We start from the raw sequence: 18,812 nt of genomic DNA, 5'->3' as shown, positions 1-18,812 counted from the left end.
AGATGTTTTAATCAAAGAGAGGTCACTTCACCTCTTCCTGGAAGAGAAGACAAACAAGGGAGATGGAAAAAGTGAGTGTGTGAAACACCTGTTTATCACTCCTCTACCTTGCTCCCTCGTTCTCTCTCTCTCTCTCCTTTGTTCTTACTGTAGTTCTGGGCCACAGCAGAAATGACATTATTTATCATACTAAATATTTTTGGCCACAAACATCGGCATTTCTGTGTACGGCCAACAATGAAAATGTGAAAAAAGAAAAGACAATAATGATACTGGGCTTGGAATCAGAACTGGCTCAGTGTAAACACACAACTAAAACCAAGTGTCACATCAATCACTGCAGCTGACAAATAATTCTCACACACACACACCTACAATTGATAGAACCTTTTATTGTCACATTTCCAACTCAAAAACAAAAAAATGCTCTGCATTCTGAAGGTCTGTGGAGGAGCTTGGGGAGCTGTGGTCTGACAGGGCGGCTTCATCGCTGCGTCACCTCTCCCTCACCTGACCTGATCTCAGGCAATACACCTCCAGGCCTGAGGCTTCCCACTGCTGCTTTGACTCGTCTCGCCTATCGAGATCACTGTACTTTAGACGAAGGAGATGAGATGAAGAGAGGGAGTCATTTTAGACTACTGAGATGCAGCTCGAGCAGGGGAGGCTGGTGGAGGCAGAAATCGGAGGAAGGGCTCGTTGTAATGCATGGAATGGAACGAGGAATGGTATTAAAACACACTGATACCATTGACACCATTCCTCATTCTGTTCCATGCATTACAATGAGCCCATCCTCTGATTTTCTGCCTCCACCAAGTCATTCTGCTTGTGAAGCAGCCAGCAGCTTCATTCATCCAGCCAACACAAGTAAACAGCTGTAAATAAAAGGCATTCAATAAAATCAACAAGACTTTTAATCGAGCGTAGGAACAGATCAAAAAGACTGCATTTGTTTAATCAATCGCTGTAACTATAATCTCATCAAAAACCTATTTATAGACAAACTGTCCGAATCCATTAGACTGAAGTCAAACAGACATTTGCCATGATTGAAATTTGGCTCATTTAAAAAAAAACTAAAGTACCATATATACATATTCAGACATGTAATCTGTGTGTTGTACGTAAACCACGTGGAGACTAGATCAATGTGACTTTTACTCCTAGTGAACGGGGGGGGTGGCAGAAGTGCAAGAAGCCAACTAACTAGTTACTTAAGTAACTAAGTAACATAATGACTCATTAAACATTGTTGTGATGTCTGTCCAAAAACAAGAATGCTTGTGAATATCTTACACTTCATTAAACACTCTCAAAGTTATCCTATATGACTTTGAGAGGCTGCTTGAAAAGAAAGGTTGACGTATATACTGGGATCATTATGTTTCATTTGAAGCACATGAACCCAACAGGAACTGATACAGACAGTGTGTGTTTGATAACACCTGGATCAGGTAGGAACTGATAGTGTCTACAAACAGGCTCAGGGTACACACTTGGTGAACGTTTGAGAGAGAAACATTTAGCAACAGTTTGTGATTCAAAACACAAAATAACCTTCCAAAAAACTACCATGAAGTTGTGCCAGAAAATAAAAACATGAACTGAGTGACTTGACAAATAAATAAAAGATCCATTGACGGGTGATGAGAGAAACAGCATGTTCAGTTCCTTCTGATATAACAGGGTGGCTCATTCAGTAAACACACAGGCGCGCACACACACAGACACACACACACACACGATGGGGAGGGCGGTGGGTTTAAGACAGGCCAGCGGTGTATCAGGGGATAGTGTCCATTCACAGAGGCTCTGCCATTGGGTTAGAGAGCTGTCCGTCATCTGATTGTGTCCACACTGCAGCCAATACAAAAAGGTCTTCATCTTCGGTTGCTCAGTCTCCAGCCTCCTCAATGTTCAGCATCCTGCCCTGGTTGGGTCCCAGGGAGAGTTCACAGACCAATGACCAATGTCATCAACATACGGAGTCCATGATTGGCTCATTGTATGGTCAGGGGGTGGGGTTTAAGCAGGTCCTGCTGGTCAGGTCAGGACCAGGAAGTGAATACGGCAGTCATGTTCAGATGTAGTGAGTCCTTGCCCTTTGACCTTAGCGACAGTTCTGATTGGTCCCCTCTCACAGGCTGGAAGAGTGGGAGGGGTGGTGAGGTGCGTTAGTCTGAAACACAAAGAGACACACAGGTTAGTTTCACACACACCTGTACTTCTCTCACAGTGTGTGTGTGTTATATATATATATAATTCTCACTATCAGCCCAGACCAGGCCACACAAATAAAAGCTGTATTTAAATGGCTTAAAAAAACAGTCTTCGGGCAAACATGGGCACTTGCGGGGGCTCTGACAGTAGTGCCTGAAATATTTGTGCTATTTTCAAGGCCAGACTTTTTTCAGCGCAACTGAAACCTACTACCACTTGTTGTCATGAATTTTTTCTACTACACTTCACCTACTTGTTGTCATGAACGCGCCACTTTTACCACCATGAGTGCAGGCAGGACATTGCTACAGCGCTGTGGTTATTTCACCTATGTTACTGCCGACACAAATTGCCAAAACGCCTGCGTTTGGACTTCGTACATTTTGAACGGGCTGAAAATAGAGCTCTATATCCCATAAACTCACACGTTCTCAAACAATACTGCTCCCATACTATACACAAACACTTGTTTGATACCACTCCTCATTCTGTTCCATGCGTTACAATGAGCCCGTCCTCCGATTTCTACTTCCGCCAGCCTCCTCTGCTATGTATTCAAACATCCACTCAAGCCATACACGCATCAGAGCCTAACTCAAGACCACTGATCAACATGAACTCAAACCGTAGCTGAACCCATACAGACACAGCCCCAGCCAAACAAGAAGCTTGGACGTTTACAAATTAATCATGAATCAACTTGACTGATTTGCTAGTTTTGTGGAGTAATGAGCGTGTGAGTGTGAGCGTATGAGCGCGCACGTGTGTGTGTGTGTGTGTGTGTGTGTGTGTGTGTGAGCGTATGAGCGCACACGCGTGTGTGTGTGTGTGTGTGTGAGCGTGTTAGCGTGTGTGTGTGTGTGTGTGTGTGTGTGTGATATCTCAGCACCAGAGATCAAACAAGGCACATTACAGAGCTATTGTATTTCTCTCATTCCTGCACAGTACTGGTTATTCTCTCTCAGATTCTGTCTGATAACAGGGAAGACTAATGGAGCTGTGAGTAGAACTCAGACCTAACTGATGGAGCTCGCTCTCGCTCTCTCTCTCTCTCTCTCTCTCCCTCTCTCTCTCTCCCCCTCTCTCTCTCTCTCCCCCTCTCTCTCTCTCTCCCCCTCTCTCTCTCTCTCTCCCCCTCCCTCTCCCTCGTAAATTCCTGAGTAGTTCTGGTTCCTTCTACACGTCTCAGGGGTTATTTATAGTCAGGAGGATGAAAGTACCTCTTCATCTATCCAACACACACAATTACAAACTACATTTATCACGTTTAATGGCACCTTGGTAATAATGTTGACTCACCTGAGAATAACCCAGATATGAGGAACTAGACAGGCATCAAACTACATAATGGTTGGAAGTCAAACCGGTGCTTTTGAGTCACACTCATTGCAACAATAAATGGACCAGATTAACATCAACATTAAGTTCCTCAAACGTAAGCAGGCTATTTGCTAAATATATATTTGCTCTAAAAGTCGGCGATTTGCAGAATATGGCTGAATAAGACAATTAGCCGAAAATAAAAGAGTCCAAAAATTCTCTAATACGGAAAAATAAATGGGAAATAACAACACACTTACAAAACATAACAAACCGCCATGACTGAAAGAGGAAAAAATGTAAACCTTGTTGACCTAAAATCATGTTTGGGTGAGCATCCATCTTTTACGTGGTGTAGAGGTTGCAGCTTGAGGACTGCCTTGAGGGGGACTGCTTCATGATGTGTGTTTTTCACAGCCTAGGGGTGTGTGTGTGTGTGTGTAGTGGCACAACCTGGGAGCTGTGTTCAGTATCAGTAGTTATCATACAGTTGGGCGATGATGGGTGTGTGCCTGTGTGTGTGTGTGTGTGTGTTTGTGTGCGTGCGTGCATGCATGCATGAGTGTGTGTGTGTGTGTGTGTGCGCACATGTCCTCACCCTAGCATCGTACTCCAGTACGAAGGGAGGGATGTCTATCTGTTCGGGCCTGATGCAGGTGAAGAGCTGCTGCAGGTTGTCAACATGGTGGACCTTGTCCTTCATCCCAGACACACTGAACGTGGTGAAGAACCAAGTGGACACCTGAGACAGGGACAAGGAGGACCGTGTATGAAACAGGGCTGAACACTGGTGGTTGTAAACATAGCCTCTTTTGTGAAGAACCAGGTAGACAGGGGGAGAGAAACAGGATTAGAGAGTGTGTGCGTGTGTGTCTGTGTTTGCATGTGTGTGTGTCTGTGTCTGCGTGTGTCTAGGCCATCAGGATCAGAGTGAGTGTAAAGAGCACTTGAGACAGTGCCATAAACAGAGCTAAAAGATGTTCAGTAGGATGTATACTGTACACATCAGTAATTAGGCAGGAGGGGGAGGCAGCACAATCTTACCTTGGAGCGAAATGTCGGGTGTACAAAGTAGAAGGCCCTCAAATTCTTCTTGAACCTTAAAAACACAACACAGAACATCCAAGTTTCACATGATCCACTAAACGTTCAATCAACAGCGTTACCATGACTTCATATTTCCCTAGTACAGACAAAACAACAAACGATATATCAGAAAGGAAAAAAAACACGACCCGAAAGAATAGGGTGAATTTTTACAGAGTGACCCAGCGGCCATGACAGCTCTGCAGCAGCCCAGGGCGGGTGATGGTGTCCAAAGAACACACACGAACAGCACTCCAAAGGCTGTCCAACAGCATGGAAACGCTCACCGCCATGAATGTTGGATCTGTCATTATGACACTAACAAATCCACCATGGGGAGAGGAGAGGAGAAGAGAAAAGGGGAGAGGAGGGGAGAGGAGAGGAGAAAAGGGGAGACGAGGGGAGAAAAGGGGAGAGGAGAGGAGAAAAGGGGAGAGGAGAGGAGAAAAGGGGAGCGGAGAGAAGGGGAGGAGAGGAGAGGAGAAAAGGGGAGAGGAGGGAAGGGGAGAGGAAAGGAAAGGAAAGGAGAGGAGAGGAGAGGAGATAAGGAGATACAAACGTGGACAGGACAGGGCAGGGGAGGACTAGGACAGGCTGTTTTGGGTTTGGAACAGGACCAGGACCAGTGTGTGTCAGACTCCCTCAGAGGCCAGGACGAGTCAAACTCATCTGTCCACCAGAACACCACAAGCTCTCATCTGGACTAACAACACAGCAACAAAAGAAAAACAACACCTGGGTCTCCAGCCAGACAGGTTTTACAGTGTGTAGCTGAAAAACTGCTCTGTTGAGAGAGAGAGAGAGAGAGAGAGAGAGAGAGAGAGAGAGACTATAGCTAGGGAGAGGGAGTATGAGATGTATTCTATAGCTGGGGTGAGAGTGAAGGGGTTCAGGTTGTCATACTGAGGATGTGGTTTTCCCTGATTGTGTGTGTCTGTGTGTATAAACCATAGATGAAGCGATCAGTGGTTGACCTCATCCGAGTCTTAAAGCTGAGAAGCAGACGAGGTTGGCACAGCCTAGTGCATGTGTTCATGTTTCATTCTCTCTCCTCCCAGTGTTTCTTTCTTGAGACAGATGGGGGAGAGTTTCTCAGGGTTTGATTAGTGCCATGAACTCCATAGCATTTTCTTCAATTGCACATGGCGTTCATTCCTAGGTAAGGCTCTGTAACAAGCAGCGTCTCCGGTGATTTTGGTGACGCCAAGCCTTGATTTCAATGTGTATAACTATTTACAGATGAATGAGCCTGGCGGACATCCTGAAATGGTCGCACCCTCACCATTTGTCAGTTCCTTTGCGATTGTAATGTGTCTGAAGAAATCGCACCCTCGGCATTCCTTTGCGATTATATTGTTCTCACACCTTGTCCTTTGTTGGGAATGCTATTTAAGGAGGGGGACAGCAGGATATTCTTTGAGTTTTGGGTTAGGCCCGTCACGGGCACCATTCTCCCGTGTTGTCTTTGACGCAAGTTAAGGTATGGTTAAAACATAGTCATGTTGCTTTGAAACTGTCAAATTGGTCATTTTATTGATACTCTATTCTCATTCTTCCTATGTGCATTAATGTGATGTTGTGCGCTAGATAAAGGTTCTGTTAATACAACACAACACAACATAATCGTGACCAGGTTCTCCCATTTAATGTCTAATGTCCACATGCATCGTTAACGACATGTAGAGTGAGTCATCAGCTTCAGATATTGGCCTGAGCATAAACTCCTCACAATCCGATTTATCTTAACTTGAGGGCATGGTAAAAATAGCATTTTGGGTATTCTTAATGGAATCTAGGATCCGATATGATAGAGTGTCTGTCACACAGGGATGAGCAAAGCATTATCAATCATTATTAATCATGAAATATCTTTTGGAATCATATATAACGTAATGTTAACTTGTGTTAGTTGGTCATGTGACCACTTATGTTGACATTGTTCGATCATGTCCATAACTGTTAAGAAGAAGTAATAACTGTTAAGAAGTAATCATTGGAAATGAATGTATGTCTTATGTTTGACCCATGATCTATTCTTCAGTGTTTTATTTTCATATTCTATACAGGCTGTTTAAGAAACATCAGTATCTCTGATTCAGGGCTCTGCGCCACCCATCTCCTATGGGAACCCTCTCCAAGAACGTTGGATCCCGTTCCAAAAAAAACAAAAAACACACAGTCTAAGGTTTACTACACTGTTCCGCTGAAACAAAAGCTCATTTCAGTTGTACGAAAAAAAGCTGAGTGAGACGTCTCCTTGGTGATTTTCTAGCACAAACAATCTGTTTGGATCAGTTCTGGCGAGAGAGCACTCCAGCTTGGCCCATGCTTCAGTGAGTTCTGCTGTCCCAACAGGACTGAAGCGTTGGCCAAGCTGGAGTGCAGCTCTTCCCCAGAACCAACAGTGGGTGTGGAGGTCATACAGCTCAGAATCATTTCATGGTAAGACGGCTATTTACAGAACTGACTCACCTCGGGATGGGGTTCACATCTGATTCACACGTTGCCATTGGTTATACAACGTGTCCCCTTACAGTAACCTTCAGTTTGGCTTGAGTCAACAACACCGAAGAAGAGCTGCAGTCTGGGGGAGGCTGGTGGAGGTAGGAATCGGAGGATGGGCTTGTTGCAAAGCATGGAACGGAATGAGGGATGGTTTGATACCATTCCTCATTCCTTTTCATGCATTACAACGAGGCCGTCCTCTGATTTGTACCTCCACCAGCCTCCCCTGCTGCGGTCAACAGCTTGTCACCCGATTTAGAAGCCTATCATCCGATTTAGACAGGTTCTCTAGAATTTCATCATCATTTGCTCACTAACAAACTTAAAGAAAGTGTGTTTTAAATCCTGGATTTCCTGGACACACTTTCACTGGAGAATCTCATTTAAAATCTCCATTGAATCCACTATTTATTCTAGGAATCAGGCTTAATGAAGGTCCAGCAAACAGGTCCGTGGTAGCGTGTAGGGGGTACGGGGTAGGGTTCAGGGGTCAGTTTGGGATGGAGCACATGTCTTACTTGGCGTCTACGATCTCATAGAGCTTCTTGAGGAAGTCGTTGTCCAGGTAGTTGTGTTCTCCTGTCAGAGTGTGGAAGTACACCATCACATACTCCTTCACTGTGATGTGGTCCATGACATGGATGAAGTACAGCAGGGCCTACAGGGGAGAGGGAGACACAAACGTACACACACGTACACACACACACACACACACACACACACACACACACACACACACACACACACACACACACACACACACACACACACAGTCAACATTTGTTCACACCCATAATACCTCAAACAACAAAACTGTAATGTAAAAAAAACAACTTTGCAAGAGTCCAAACAGTAGCCTCTTACCTTCTCTATGTCGATGAGGGTGACAGGGATGTTCCTGCCCACTAGGACCATCACGGTCCTGCCACACATGTCCACACCTGAGGACAACACATCACCATCAACACACACACACACACACCTGCATCAACACACATCATCAAAGTCCTGTCACACAGGTCGACACCCAGAGAAGCAAACTAAACAGACCAGCCAACACCCTGTACACATACAATACCGCACACCATACACCCTACACCATACACCCTACACACCCACCTAAACCAGCCACAGCTCAAGTACTTATGAGGGGCCTAAGCCTGTTAGGACATAGCATAGTGTTTTCTCTCAAAGCTCATAGGGTTGGGGCAATAAGGGAAAAGACAGGGCACAGGCCACAGGGGAGTTAGAATGTACAGTACTCAAACACACTGGGCCAGTGGTCTGCTGTTGCTACACTACTGTCTCCTACTGGTTACACATGTCAATGACACACACAGTGATAACGGGAGGGTATATACTGTGAAGGACAGCATTTCTGTGTGTGTGTGTGTGTGTGTGTGTGTGTGTGTTATAGACATGTATGACATCTGCCCTTCACGAAGATGAAATAGGAGAAGACAACAGAACATCAGAGGAGAGAGAGAAAGAAAGAGAGAGAGAGAGAGAGAGAGAAAGAAAAGTGTCCTGTAATGACCACGGACCATTTCATTATCGGCTATTTTTAATCCTGAAAATGAGAAATGAGAAAACGGATTACTGCACCCCCTAATGCTGTGTTCAATGGGCTGGAAAAGGATTTCCGTCCCTAACCCCATCAGAGAACACACACAGAACACACACACACAACTCACCAGTTTGATATAAGGCCTTCAGAGCTGCTATGTCAGACAGGTCCTCTGCTCTGGCTCGACATAACCAACGGTTATAACTGCAGAGACAGGAGAAGTTATAGCACACTATGTCAGCACTGTGTCAACACTATGTCAGCGGATGTAGGATGTAGTGTGACGAGTCATGGTGTAGGATGGTACAGGATTTAGGGTGTAGGGTGCAGTATGTAGTGTGCAGTGTCTAGGATGTAGTGCGTAGGGTGTAGGGTGAAGTGTGTATGGTGTAGTGTGTAGGGTTTGGGCGCAGTGTGTAGTGTGCAGTGTGCAGTGTGTAGTGTGCAGTGTGTAGTGTGTAGTGTGTAGTGTGTAGTGTGCAGTGTGTAAGCTCACTTTCTCTGGTGTTGTTTGTGTACGGTGGCGTCAGACAGCTGGCCCTGCAGGATGAGTTTGCGCTGTTTGTCCACGTCTCCCTCCATCCTGGCAAAGGCGTGCGTGCCCACCTGACCCAGGTCAGAGTCCAACGTCTCCTCCTCAGAGCCTTCTACACACACCAGATACCAGAGAGAGAGGGTCAATACACACACACACACACACACACACACACACACACACACACACTCTCTCTCTCTCTCTCTCTCTCTCTCTAACTACAGGCTGGTTGACATCCCTCACATCCCCCTGCTTGAAGAACTGGGCCGACCTTTCTGGCTGTTCTGGGTCAGAGGTGTGTGTGTGTGTGTTTACTGTTTGAGTACTGAGTGTGTTGTTGTTGGGCCTAACTCACACACAACCACTCACACACAACCTATTTGTCTTGGATCAACACTTCTAGGATGGACGTTTCTAGCTGGTTTTGAACCCATATGGAAAACAGACTCATGAGATGAACACACAAACACACACACACACACAGACACACACGATGCTAGCAGAACATAAGCATACAAAGCTTTTAAAGTAAACAAAATACACATACTCAAACACAAACACATACAGTAACACGTCTTTAGAAAAGACAAACATGTTACACACTAGGAAAACATCTCAACAGGACGTAAACTCTAGTTTCATAGAGACTATCATTACTCTGCCTTAACAAGGCTATATCCTGCTGCCATCAGAGCACCTGCTCCATGTCAGGGCTGCGTTAGCCAGCTGAACAAGTCACACACACACACACACACACACACACACACATACACACACGCTCGCACACACACACTCACACACACACAGGCGCTCACACACACACACACCCACCACACACACACACACACACACACACACACACACACACACACACACTCGCACACACAGGCGCTCACACACACTCACACTCACACACACACACAGCTCAGTGGAAAAGATGAACCGTCAGGAAGACATGGCTCATTTAACAATCAGGCCGCCGCTTCTCATGCCTTCCACTCTGAAGTTAGATCCATCACTGTGTGTGTGTGTGTGTGAGCGAGCGAGCGAGTGTGTGTGTGTGTGAGCGAGCGAGTGTGTGTGTGTGTGTGTGTGTGTGTGTGTGTGTGCATTATAAACTGTTGGCTAGGGCTATGACAGATGGACAGAGACGTGCCAGTGACTCAGCGATGATCTACTGCATTCTTGTCCCATGTCCACTGGTTGGGTCACCATGGCGATAGCAGGCTCCTTCTCTGAGGCTAGACTAGAGTTAGAAGCTAGAATTTCAAGATCTGTTTTGATCCCAAAACAGCTGGTTCTGGGAAGTGACTGATTGGTGGTGGCGGGGTCTATTGTTCCTATCAATTCATAACAACTAATCAACTACTTGTGAGAGAGGTTGCTATGGTAACTAACTGAGGAGTGTCACAGGGGGTTGGACAGATGAGGAATTTTAGGAAATTGATGCAAACTGTATGCTATAAACTGTATGCTCCATAAGTGTAGGGTTCTCTCTTTTGAAGACCCAGCAATGACTCCAATCCAGTGGATATTCTGGGCTCCAATTTGTATGTGCAAATGGGCCAAAACTGTTTCCAAAGTCTTTGGAAACAGTTTTCTCAAAATCACTGTTAAAATCAAGCTACAATAAAATTCTGAGTTGTACGGTATTTGTTGCTCTGCTCAGCAAGATCAAACCGGGCCCTCTGACCCATGTGTGAGTGTTGAGTGGAGTCCAGTCTCACCCTCCAGATTGCCAGGTTTCTCAGCGATGCGGATCTGTCTCTCCGGGACGACCGGCTCGCCCTCAGAGTTGCCGATGTCGGCGGGGATGAAGGGCAGGCTGGCCTGCTCCTCTTCTTCTGACCTGGGGTAGTACAGAGGCAGCAGCTTCCGGTACACCGCCTGGGGGGGCAGGAGAGGACACACACCTTTACATGCACGCACGCACGCACACACACACGCACGTACGTACGTACACGCAGACACACATGCGCGCACACACACACGCCTAAACACACATACACACACGCACATACACGCGCACGTACACACAGACAGACATAGACACTCACGGCTGCAGAAAACATGCTCCATATCTTTCTCCTTATCAGTGAGATCATCATGGAGCCTGGAACCCTCATGATAGTTTTGAACTATTTCACCTTCTCAGCGCAGAAATCAATCAAACCATGTTATCAAAACGAAAAAAAAATGGCCTCAAATGAAAACCATGGCCTTCCAAACACGGCTGTTTCTCATAGTCCAGCCCAAACATGGTCCATGAGTTCAGTTTCACTAGGAAAACATGTCGTCTGGCATTAGAGTCAGCCAGGGCTCCAGACCTTGGAATGTGGATGGACTGACCCTGTCTGAGGACTTGGAAGTTCCTGGAAGTTATCACTGATTTAACATAATTGGATTCATCAAAGCGGGTTTTCAACTGCATTACATTCATCTATCACTATTCATGTCAGATCAGTGATTTCTTCCAGAAAGGGAGGAGGAAGGAGGGATGTAAATAGGGGCCATGGACACTGCTGACTGCTTAAGACGCTAGGGGAGGAGGCTGGGAGAGGAGGCTAGGGGAGGAGGTTAGGAGAGGAGACAAGGCTCCTTCAGACTGCAGCCCTGGAGTCATCACTGCCGAGTGAAGAACGTACCTCCTCCATGTCTGACACAGCAAACACCACCATCTCAATGTTCTCCCCATGGTTCTCCAGGAACCTTCGCACTGTTCCTGGAACACACACACGCGCACACACACACACACACACGTTTATCAGACTCCCTCCCTAGGTATTCCATGTAGAAGTGACGTGATGTTGGACCTATTAAACAGATGGAGTATACAGTAATATGCACACGGCTCGGTGTTACACTACTTCTGAGGTATGAAAAGGGTGTAGTATCCCTTTACTGACCACTGGCTGACTGTATGTGCGTATGACTGTCCCAGTGAAGGAGTTATTAAACAGCATGTCAGTGTCACTCATTGATGGTTGCATGTGAGATGCCTAACATGACGAGCCATAGGGGCAGCTACTGTATGGGAGGTGATGACATCGCTGTGTGAGGGTTATTATATATATATAGTGTGTTATACTGAGTGGTTTACACTCACGCATAGCTTTCAATAAATCATAAATCGCGCGCGCGCGCACACACACAAACACACACGTAGGGAGAGAGAGAAGGAGAGAGAGTGAGAGTGTGTGTGTAACTTACTGAAGGCTATGTGTGTGGCGTCTTCCAGTGGGTATCCTCTCTTGGTTGTGCTGACCACACAGAAGCCCACAGACACCATAGCCTGCTCTCTGGTGGTAGAAAGAGGAACAACAGCATCACACACACACACACACATCCACAGATTGACTCGCACCCACAAAACACCCACATGCGCTGCCTCTCACACACACACGTACACACGTACACACACACACACACACACACACACACACACACACACACACACACACACACACACACACACACACACACACACACACAGTGTTCGATGTGTGAAAACAGTGTTTTCCAGCCCTAATCTAATCAGCAGGTCCTGTGGTCCCAATCACACCTAGAACACAGCAGCTGGCTAACAGAACACAAGATGGACCGGGCCTCATGGGTTATATACAACACAGTAGGAGAATGGGCTAACACTCTTTGAGAGTGAGAGAATACATATACACTCAATTCTCAATAGCATTCAATTCTTCGTGGCATTGATTCCACACAATGTTGGAAACATTCCTTTGAGATTCTGGTCCATGATGACATGACTGCATCACGCAATTCCTGCAGATTTTTCAGGTGCACTTTCAAGCTGTGAATCTCCCGTTCTACCACATCCCAAAGGTGTTCTATTGGATTCAGATCCGATGGAAGGCCACTGAAGAACACTGAACTCATTGTCATGTTCATGAAACCAGTTTGAGACGACTTTTGCTTTGTGACATGGTGCATTATCATGCTGGAAGTAGCCATTAGAAGATGGGCAAATTGTGGCCATGAAGGGATCCACATGGTCAGCAACAATACTCAAATAGGCTGTGGCATTCAAGCCATGATTGATTGGTATTAATGGGCCCAAAGTGTGCCAAGAAAACATTCCCCACACCATGAGAAGGTGTACAGGTGTTCCTAATAAAGTGTTTGGTGAGTATATACATACTAAAGCTATATTTGGCTTGAGAAGTGTACAGTAATATGTAGCATACCGGAGGTGTAGTTTGTAATATACATACCACTTTTCAATAATTCATATTAGGGTTATCACTCATTCTAGCATTAACTTGACCTTGATATCTAGAAGTCCTATTTCTGAAATGAGTTGTCAACTAAAGCATGACTGTTGTTGATTAATCTGTACAGCCTTTATTCATATGCATGTAGTATACAGTAATAATAATAATAATAATACTACTAATAACAACAACAACAACAACATATGCTATTTAGCTGACGCTTTTATCCAAAGGCGACTTTGCAGTGAGTGCATACATTTTTCAGTATATATGGTCCCAGAGGGAATCGAACCCACAACCTAAGCGTTGTTAGCGCCATGCTCTACCAACTGAGCCATAGAAGACCACCATGAGAGGACTACATATGAAGTATGAGACAGTCCCTTACTTGGCCAGCAGAATAACACTCCTATAGCAGCTGTACAGGAACATGTAGTATGTACTACACGTGTGTTTGATCCTCATTCCATTCCATGCATTACAATGAGCCATGCTCCGATTTCTACCTCCACCAGCCTCTGCTGTACTGTAGAATAGTAGTATGAGACCATGTCTTACTTGGCCAACGGCCCTATACTTGGGTAATATGGAGCCGATGTAGTACACACTAACATGTAGGGTAGTACAGTAGTATGGACCAGTGTCTTACTTGGCCAGCTGCATGACGTTCCTGTAGCAGCTGTAGAGGGAGCTCTCAGCAGCCGTCCGGTACCGGGCTTTGTACTTGGGCCCCACCGTGTGGATGATGTACCGGGCTGCCAGGTTGAAGCCCTTAGTCATCTTAGCCTCCCCCGTCCGACAGCCTGCAGGGAACATATGTGTTATTAAGACACACACACACACACACACACACACACACACACACACACACACACACACACACACACACACACACACACACACACACACACACACACACACACACACACACACACACAAGTAATCTACATCAACTTCGGTGGAGCGCAAACCACAAAATGCTATGATGAAAGCAGCTAGTCATTTGCATATGAGCAGCCACCACAAACACACAGAGGTGAACAGCTAAATGAACAGTTGTTGTTGGTTTTCATCCCCTGCCTTTCAGTTTGAGCAGCTCCTCCCGTAGCTCCACCCCTGCGTGGTTGTGGATGCTGTCAGAGATGGGGTTCTTGTCCGTCAGAGTCTCGTTACTTGTGTTGACGATCGCCGTGCAGTTCAGGAGCGCCACGTCGCCATTACTGAGGGGGAGGGAGGTTGAAGTAATGTCAAATACGTTACAAGAAGCCCGTCCTCCGATCTCTACCTCCACCAGCCTGCCCTGGTTGTTAGTGGTGATTATTCTCTCACATTCAGGCCCTTTGGTCTAGCTTGAGATAATAAACACATCCAACTGAATCTTGTGTGAATGTGACTTCAATAAACAGAATTCTGAGTGTCTACACCGTGTCTACACCTATTTCTCAGGTCTGGAACACTGTGTACGCCTCTCAAAAGGGGGGAACTGGCCTGGCCTGCTTCAACAGTGAGAGGAGTGGCTGATCACATGGCACCCTTAGACCTGTTACTCAATGGCTCTACAGACCAGTAGGTTTCCATGGGAACCCCATGTCTGGAGATCAGAGGGTTGATGAGCTACAGTGGTTTTGTGACATCACGTTGTGTATGTTCTGTCCCTGGAACATAAAGCAGATCACGTTCCACAGCTTCCTGTATCTGTGTGTCTGTGTCACTGAAAATGTGCTTAGACTGGCAAAACAGAGAGGGAACTTGTGACCATTGTGTAATGTATTGGGTACACGGCTGGCATCTTAAAGAGGAGGCTAGGGTATAAGAATATTAAAGAGGAGGCTAAGGTACAGATGTCTTAAAGGGGAGGCTCGGGTACAAAAATCTTAAAGGGGAGGCTCGGGTACAAGAATCTTAAAGGTGAGGTGGGGGTAATAGAATCTTAAAGGGGAGGTTAAGGTACACAGAGAGGCTCACAGAGAGGCTCCAGCCTGTGGAAGCTCTGGGCCCATCATGTGCTCCACAACAAAGAGGATTTATGTGCTGGTGTGTGCCCACGAGGTGGAATGGAGGAATGTGTGTGTGTGTGTGTGTGTGGCTCCACAGTGGCACACAGAGCCAGAGCAAGAGCACAAGGGCTTTGACCTGAAGTTTATTGGACCTGTAAGCCCTTAACTGAGGCCTCCAATATGAGGTTAGAGGGTTGAAGGTCAAAGGTTAACATCCAATATCTTCACCATCACAGACAGACGGCAGGGACGATGAAGGCATGAGGGTGGGGGGGGGGGGGGAGAAGAGAGTGAGAGAGAGAGAGAGAGAGAGAGAGAGAGAGCAACAGAGATAGACAGAGCTAAAGACAATGGAAAAAGTGAAAGAGAGAACCAGGGAGAGGAAAGAAGAGAAGACAAGTGAGAGTAAAGAATGATAGTGTGTGTGTGTGCAACTGTAAAAGTTGCAAATGTGGCTCCTACAACAGGCAGCTCCCGCAAAACATTTATCTTGGCCAGAGTAAACACACCCTAAGATAGGTAGAGAGACAGAAAGAAAGAGAGACAGAGAGAGAGAGAGAGGGGTGGGGGACACGGACACACACACAGAGGGTGAAAGAGAGTTTGAGACTGAGGAAGAGAGAGAGAGAGAAAGAGAGAGAGAGAGAGAGGGGGAAGAGAGAGAGAGAAGACCAATGAGAGTGACTCACTGTATGACAATCTTCCTGTTGATGTCCTGGTTGTAGCGGAAGGGGGAGGGGAAGGCCTGCTGGCTGACCAGGCTGTCGTTGTAGTCTCTCAGGGTCTCTTCCTCTCCAGGGTCCCTTTGCTGCTCCGCCCAGGTCTGCAGGGTCTGGGCATCCACAAACTGGGACCGTGCTCCCAGAGGATCCATTCTATCACTCAGCTGGCCTGGACCTCACAGCTCCACACTGCAAAACAAAACCAGAGAGACCTTAGATTGTATACTCAGAGAGCCAAGGAGGCAGACGATGGCCCCGTTCCATTTTGGTTGCTGGTCTCTTACCGTAGTCCCTACCCCTCTTATCTCAGCGCACTCCAGCAGTGAACTTTCAGTCATACTTTAGCGGAAGGTGTTTGTTTAGAGATCTCAAAGTTCCACACTAACAAGCACTGAGAGAACTGTCATTGAAATGTCTTTGCACATTCAAGGTAAACAGGTAAAACGGTTCTGATATTTTATATAACGTTTGTAATGTTGAAGATTTTCATTTACAAGTGACAATCTGGGATTCAAACATCAAACCTGAGCAATCAACTGAGGGGCTGGAGGAATGTAACCACTCTCAATTTCATAGTATGAGCTATGGATGGAAGGACTGACCATCAATGAAACGAAAATTATAGTTTTAACATTATTTTGAAGATACACAGTGTCTGTTTCCAATTACATTGTTTCGAAACAAAAAAACAAGGTTATATAATGGGTTCTGATCGGGCAAGACAGTTGAACTAAGCAGATGGGGCAATAATAAGTTATATTCTTCAATGTATTTCTTTAATCAATGGCTGTATATAATTAATTTAAAAGTAGAAAATTAGATCCCAGATTGCCCCTTTAAATATCAGTTGAGGTTATCTCCAGAAGACAAAAACAACACTATTCCTGCTGTGTGTCTGATTCTGTGCGGTTTTAAACCAATCTTATTCTCAGCGCTGAGGCTCTACCTTCACACCTCTGCGTTGGAATCCTGACCTCACACACAAAGTCAGCTTTGTTGTCAAATCAGAAAACAAGATTATGTTATACAGGGAATATTTAGATGGCATTTTTGTGAAATTAGGTGGTGCCCTGGGCAGATTGAGTTAACCAGGCGAAGTCTGCCTTCTATTATTGCACACAGTCCTCCGATTTCTTTCCGTCCTCCGATTTCTACCTCCACCAGCCTCCCCTGCTACTACCATTAAGATGTTATAGAGTGTCTCTGTCTGTCTAACATATTAGGATGGCAGCTTTCTATGAATAGATCTTTATCCACTAGTGAGGATGCAAGACAGAGGGCACATTTTTGGTGAAGGATGTGATTGTTTCTGTTGATATAATATATAATGTTGTGGTTTTATATGATTTCTGTATTTTACTGTGTTGTATTAATTGTATTTATATTGTAGACAGGTTGCACCTGCAAAAGTGGCCTTGGTCTCAGTGTGTTTCCCAAGGTTAAAAACAAAATCTGACTGCTACATTGGTGTACAGCGAGGACAGAGTCATTTAAAGCTCCATCACAACATGGAGTATTTTATGCCAGTTGATGTATTTGGAGATGACTTTATCTGCTGGTCATCTATTTACATTATTTTGTTGTTGTTGTTAATTCCTTGTCTGAAGAATTTTGGATTATTGCACGCTGGAAAATAAATGATTCTACTTTGGAATTCTGCTGACTCTGGTGCCTTCTTGACTTGGTAGCCACGTAAATCTATTCCCAATTCCCAACATAGCTTTTTACTTGTAGCAAATCTCATATTGCATTTCTACCACTTCATTAGCTATACCATGGCCATGGGCCCCGATTCTGAAAAAACATGACCCCCAGAATGTGTGATGAAACTCGAGCTCAGCTGACTGTCACATTTCTAGACTTTGTGCACAGTTGTACAACCCTCTCTGCCCTCTAGCCATTTAATGGCTTGTGGTTTTTCGTTAGCACAAATGCGGCTGAAAAGGAAATGATAAATCTGTGATATAGCTAGGCTAGCTAATCAAGAGAGAATGACACCTACCTAGCCACCAGCTTCCCTTTCTCCTCCAGTGAATCTATGTATCCGACTGCGAGTCCTCGCTTTTAAATGCCGAACCATGCAACGACAGAATTACTAAACGCAAGGAATACTAGGCGTCTTGATGGTTCTCTTATCATCACAAAAACATTGCAAAACCTTGTTTACAAAACCCTATTCCCATCGCACTGTCACGTTTACTACAATTTGGTTCTTGTTTGTGATCAGCTGATTCATGATAAAGCGAGAAGAAAAAAACATTTCCGCTGTGACGCGGTTAGGGACCACTGATAGAATGACCCCTGTCTAAAACGCACACACAGTAAAAGTTGTCAGTACAATTTAGTGTAAAAGCAAAACCTATGTCCAAATTGAACTAAAAAATTAAATATTCTTATATATGTGACTGATTACTGTCATAATCATTTTGATCATGTTACTGTGGCAGCCAGAACCCAAAATACAGACGAAAGTAATAGATGATGGGATAAGAGATCAACATCTATTCTATATAATGAATATTTACACTCAGAAGTGTTAAAATATCGTCATTACATTATTTTTGTTCATAGATGCTTGATATAGGACATTTAAAGAATGATAGCCATGGTTTTGAATCTATCGAC

The 18,812-nt window shown here is 45.2% G+C and overlaps 1 protein-coding gene across 1 annotated transcript; it reads right to left on the bottom strand.

Annotated features, from left to right (window-relative positions):
* Positions 1–374: 374 nt before the first annotated feature.
* gdap2 (ganglioside induced differentiation associated protein 2) lies at positions 375–18,391 on the bottom strand. Its single transcript, XM_083682368.1, has 14 exons — positions 18,190–18,391; positions 16,155–16,376; positions 14,549–14,688; positions 14,118–14,271; positions 12,447–12,535; positions 11,882–11,958; positions 10,964–11,123; positions 9,198–9,348; positions 8,829–8,905; positions 7,999–8,075; positions 7,653–7,792; positions 4,588–4,642; positions 4,142–4,285; positions 375–2,182 (listed from the first exon to the last, which is right to left on the bottom strand). Exons 2-14 carry the CDS (start codon positions 16,337–16,339, stop codon positions 2,141–2,143), a joined length of 1,491 nt encoding a protein of 496 aa, XP_083538494.1. The 5' UTR covers positions 16,340–16,376; positions 18,190–18,391; the 3' UTR covers positions 375–2,140.
* Positions 18,392–18,812: the final 421 nt, after the last annotated feature.

This window comes from Argentina silus (assembly GCF_951799395.1).
Source record: "Argentina silus genome assembly, chromosome: 12".
NCBI classification, from domain to species: domain Eukaryota; kingdom Metazoa; phylum Chordata; class Actinopteri; order Argentiniformes; family Argentinidae; genus Argentina; species Argentina silus.
This window is presented reverse-complemented; position numbering and strand designations above follow the sequence as displayed.